At 37.9% G+C, this 5,071-nt stretch overlaps 1 protein-coding gene across 1 annotated transcript; it reads right to left on the bottom strand.

The window, feature by feature from the left end:
• Positions 1 to 531: 531 nt before the first annotated feature.
• On the bottom strand, positions 532 to 3,949 carry LOC103697580 (protein WVD2-like 4). Its single transcript, XM_039123164.1, has 8 exons — positions 3,576 to 3,949; positions 2,849 to 3,131; positions 2,508 to 2,756; positions 2,369 to 2,427; positions 2,178 to 2,236; positions 1,505 to 1,598; positions 1,345 to 1,416; positions 532 to 1,241 (listed from the first exon to the last, which is right to left on the bottom strand). Exons 2-8 carry the CDS (start codon positions 3,090 to 3,092, stop codon positions 1,191 to 1,193), a joined length of 828 nt encoding a protein of 275 aa, XP_038979092.1. The 5' UTR covers positions 3,093 to 3,131; positions 3,576 to 3,949; the 3' UTR covers positions 532 to 1,190.
• Between the last annotated feature and the right edge of the window lie 1,122 nt (positions 3,950 to 5,071).

Consider the following 5,071-nt stretch of genomic DNA (forward strand, 5'->3'; position numbering starts at 1 on the left):
GAACCCAATATGATAGAGGTAGGATTCGAAAATAAATTTTGTAAATATTAAAAATATATTCTAATTTTGATTATGATTACAAAAGTTAATGAAAAAAATAATAAAACCCTCTGACCAATAAAAAATGACAAGTAAAACATGCAAAAAATTGAAGCTTATACATCCATTGAGTTTTATATAGGACTATCATGCCTTGTTTCGAAAACATTCCGCTTGACAGATTTCAGGAAGCATATCACTTTCACATGTTTCCCGGTGTGACCCCTCACTTCCTTGTCTCCCAACAGCACAAAATCTCCTACTATTCTAGAATCCCATTCTCAGCAGCTTTCATGCAATTTTAAGTACCCTCCTCTTTAGAGCCTTACAAAATGTAAGAATTGCAAACTCTCCATAAAAATGTACTGCAAATGGATCCAAAACATACTGATTTGCAAAATGCTTATGCGACAAAGCAACTTAGGTAACCCTGGGCAAGGCAAGAAACTCATTGAATCATGTGCCATTGCTGTTCTTTTTACACCAATATGTTTTGAAGTCCTAGAATGTATGCCTTTCCGACCGACAATCAAGTTTATTTATGATAAATCAATCAGACTGCCACCTAAGGTTTCTTTCCATTGTTCTGTTAAATACTTAGTCATTAGTTTCACTAGAAATAGCGCATTAATCAGCACTCTCTGCACCAGAATATCACACTGTCAAGAAACCCGTGAAATCATGTGTGATTGCTATGTGATGCCCCTATATCACTTATTCTTGTAACACACATTTCTCTTGACAACTAAACAGGTACAAATGCTATACAAAGTTGCAAACATATTGGATGCAACAAAAATGGACTAGTAGATTTGTTTCAGCAATCTTAAAAAGATGAGGAGGTATTACCAAACTCTTAATCTAAAACAAGAATAGAAGGTATCCACCAAATTACGATTGCCGTAATGCAAATACAAGAAAGCTCAAGACTTATTTCAAAGAGTACTATAAAAAGAAATGCCACAATACACTTCCCAGCTATCACAACGTCATCAGTAGGATGCTAAAATTTAAGATGTAGATAGGAAATGCACCTTCTCATGCATGCATAATTGAACGTGAAGGGTAAAAAGAATAATTACGCCACTACCTTCTTTAGTTCAACTTTTGGAGGACCGGGTTCTTGATAGAAGCTTGGCATTGGTGTGGCTTTAAAAGTCAAGCTTTTTCCTCAGTTGTCTGATCTCAGCCTCCTGGTTTTCCTGGAATATAACATTTTCTAGAGAACTCAATTAACAGTTAACGTGGAAAAGCTTTCAAGAAGAACAATTAAGAAAAGCTTCAATATTTGTACGAGGAGATTACCTTAGATCTTGCCTGCAAGTTAGTCTTTTCCAATTCCTTTTGCTGGATCTTCTCTTCTAACTTCAAGAAAAACTGAGAAACCAACATTTATCGATTCTTTACATGCTAACTAAGAGAGACCAAACCAAGAAAGAAGCAAGAACACAATCTATTAACCAACCTCCTTGCGTTTCTTGGCACGCTCATCCAACCTGAAGTTAAAACCAGAACTAGTGCTCTTTTGTTGGGCCATTGCACAAGAAGTTGCACTAATTCTGGATAAATGACAAAGCATGAAAACCAAATTCTAAAACATATATAAGAAAGTATCAATCTACATATGAATGCAGTGGGCATCATCATCCTTTTTTGCTGGTAAGGAGCATCTCAAGGGCCTTGTATTTCCAACATGTGACCTGTTATAATGTGCTAATCCTTGCAAACCAAATGAAAGTAATCTACCTATCATGTCAAACCAGTTTGGTCAGGTAGTAGTCATTCAATCATAGAAGGGAACTGAGATGGCAAACTATAAAGCCTGAAACGTGCAATGGATGCGCTGCACTGGCAGTATTATGCTATTTTATTCATATCGAATGCATATATATCATGCATTGGACTTTGACCGATATCATAGTTGTTAAATATTTAGTATTCCATATTCTCATACAAATCTGATATGTCTATTGAACACTACAGCCCCATAATTAAAGTTACCAAATGTTTAAGATCTTTATAAACTTCATTACTATTATAGCAATAAGATAAAGAGTAAAGAGGACTTGATGAGCGCCAGGAGAGAAAGAACTGAAGAAAAAGCACTAGTTTAGCCTGCTTAACAGACAAGAACTTACTTCATGGCTTCAGAAGAAGTACCATTGATGGTTGCATCCACTGAGCCATATTTCACTTGCTGGTTTCAAGCAAGGATTGGAAAGAGTCAGTAGAATAGGAGGATGCCATGGGTAAAAACACAGCATTTATGCAGATTCTGGAGCAGTTCTTTAACAAAGAGCAGTGTGTCAGCCTGCATTCAGAGACTCACCAATGATGGCCGAGTACTGCATGCGGCAGCTGAGTTGGATTGCTTAGCAGGAAGCTCACCTGCATTCCATCCCACAGAATTAAGCCCGGAAGAAGGTTGAGCATCAGAATGTATCAGATGAAGAAAGATGAAAGCAAACCATTGGTAATTGAGGGTGGATCTTCTGATCCATTTGAGCCCAAGCCTTTTACATCTGCTTTCCCCTGCTTCCCAGAAGTGGTACTCTTCCTCAGACTGCTGGCAAGAGTACCTCTGGCAGGGAATGAAAGACCCTGTGAAAGGCTAGGTTTTTTGTTTTGTGATTTGACCTGGGCACCATTCTGACCATCTCGATCCTTCTGCACCTTGACACTCTTCAATCGATTATCTCCATCAGATCCGGTTTCCTACAAAAATAATCCCTCACCTTGCATCACTCAATTTACACTTCTCACAGAGCTGGAAACAAGAAGGGAAAGAAGAAAGTAACAGTCCTATACCTTGAAAGATTCGAGACTTTGTTTTCCAAAATAGCCTCAGAGGCTTCATTCCCTGCTCCAGATGTCTGAAGATCATCTTCGTTTAATGGATCTTCAATCAGGACACCATTGGCTTGCACAGCATTGGAACCATTTTCAATAACTTTGTTATCCTTGTTTACATTTGAACCGAATCTGTTGACCTCTGGAGCTTTCTCCCAAGTCCCATTATCGACCTTCAGTTCAACACCATAGCCAGCTTCCATCGTACTACTATGGAAACCTAGAACCAACCACTCTGAAACCTGTTCACTTCAAAAGTCACATCTTTGGCACAAGCACAAGCCTTAATAACAAACTACATGACAACTAGAAACATACTACAAATCTAACAACAAACAAAGCCTCTACTTCTGTTCTTCTTCTTCTTCTACTACTAGTAGACTAACTTCCAACTTCCTTTACGGAATGTGTCTCGATTGTACTTTCAAATCAATCGCACTCGATATGATCTAGCATCTCAACCTAATTCTACCGAATTGGACCAACATAACCATAAAAAATCAGAACAGGTCAACATTTTGGAAAGACATACATCGATTTTTTCATGAAAAACATAGATCCCGACTAAAAACACTTGTGATCGAGTGAAAACACCGCCTTTCTCAAATCCACGCTGAGAACTCCAAAAATCGAGAAAAATGGGAGGCACAAACAGATCAGGACAGTAAGAATAGATCCTGACATACCTATGGAGCTCAATCGCTGAATTCAGCGTCAGAGAGAGAAAATCCTCGAGCGATTAGCGGAAGAAGCGAGAACCGCCACGACGTGAACTGGCCAATAGATCGAAGCGCAGGAAATCGGATCTAAACGATCCGAGAAGGTTCTCTACTTCCCTCGGCATAGAGATCTTTCCCCTTCTCGCAAACCCTAATTCCGGTTGTCGGCGATCTGAAATTCGCTTCGCACCTCACTGCCGTGCAACCACCTCCTCTCCCCCAAAACCAACCAAAAAAAAAAAAACGATCGACGGTGAGAAGCGACCGATTTTTTTCAAACTAAGGGATAGACGGCGCCGATTTACGAAGATGTCATAGTCTTTTGTGACCAAAGTGCCCCTAATCTCCGTCCCGAATGGCGCTGGGTCTACATGGGGAAGCAGGCTAAGAAAAACGGCCGCTATAGGGACGGTAATAACTACTTTGAGCCGTCAAATAAAAAAATTGTCAACTTTCATTCCAGCTATTTATTTAAAAAAATATTTTTATTTCGATTTTTGACAGAAATGGGATAAAAAAATTATTTTTATTTTGATTTTAGACAAAAATGAAAAGCTCAAATTTCTGTAAATTAATTTAGACTCTCATTTAGTATTCAAATTCTATTCCAATTTCAATTCTGATTCCAATAATGAACCAAATATGTCGAAGAAGATGACCATTTCGATTTCCATTTCAATCCACTTCATTCTAGTTTTGATTCCAGTTGTGAACCAACGCATCCTTAATCATAATAGATTTATAATTGGTGACAATTCTTTAGCTATTATCATGTTGTGTGTCGGTTAACATATATCCGGATGTAGAATGCAATTATTATGATCTTATATGTATTAAGATCACATCCGATGGCCTTTGTATAGTGCACTAACTCTCCATCTATTTGCAAATAAATCGACACAAGGATGCATGGAGATTATTGGTTATGCAAAAAAGTCATTGTATCATTTACGCAACAAATTTTAGCCTATTATATGTTAGAAGTATGCCCTACAAGTCAATTTGGCAGACGCATTGTAATTGTTCTGGACATAAAATTTGTACTTGACCTTTTTATTGATTAATAAAATTGGGCATTTTGTTCATTCATGTTGTTATGTATCCATGATTCATCCTAGGAATTAATAAGATAATAATACATATTCTCAAGAGTTGAGAATTTAAGATATGTGTCATTAGATAGTTTAATTCCTAAATTGCTCCTGATCGATGGATCATCACGAAGGACGGTGATCGATTCGATGAGATTAGTGCACAAATCAATTTTTCTTAATGGACGAGTCTTAAGTCCACAGTGTGAGGACACTAGAATAATTGTGCAAAGTGCTTGTTAGAGAACAAGAGTACTGAGTGTAACGAAAGCAAGAAGTCACTTGGATGACTATCCACTCGTCAGTGACTTACTTGATGCTGCAGTTGTATGACTAGTACTTAGACCTGCGATGCCTCAGCTAATCATGGTG

Source organism: Phoenix dactylifera, unplaced genomic scaffold (assembly GCF_009389715.1).
Source record: "Phoenix dactylifera cultivar Barhee BC4 unplaced genomic scaffold, palm_55x_up_171113_PBpolish2nd_filt_p 002130F, whole genome shotgun sequence".
In the NCBI taxonomy this organism is placed as follows: Eukaryota; Viridiplantae; Streptophyta; class Magnoliopsida; order Arecales; family Arecaceae; genus Phoenix; species Phoenix dactylifera.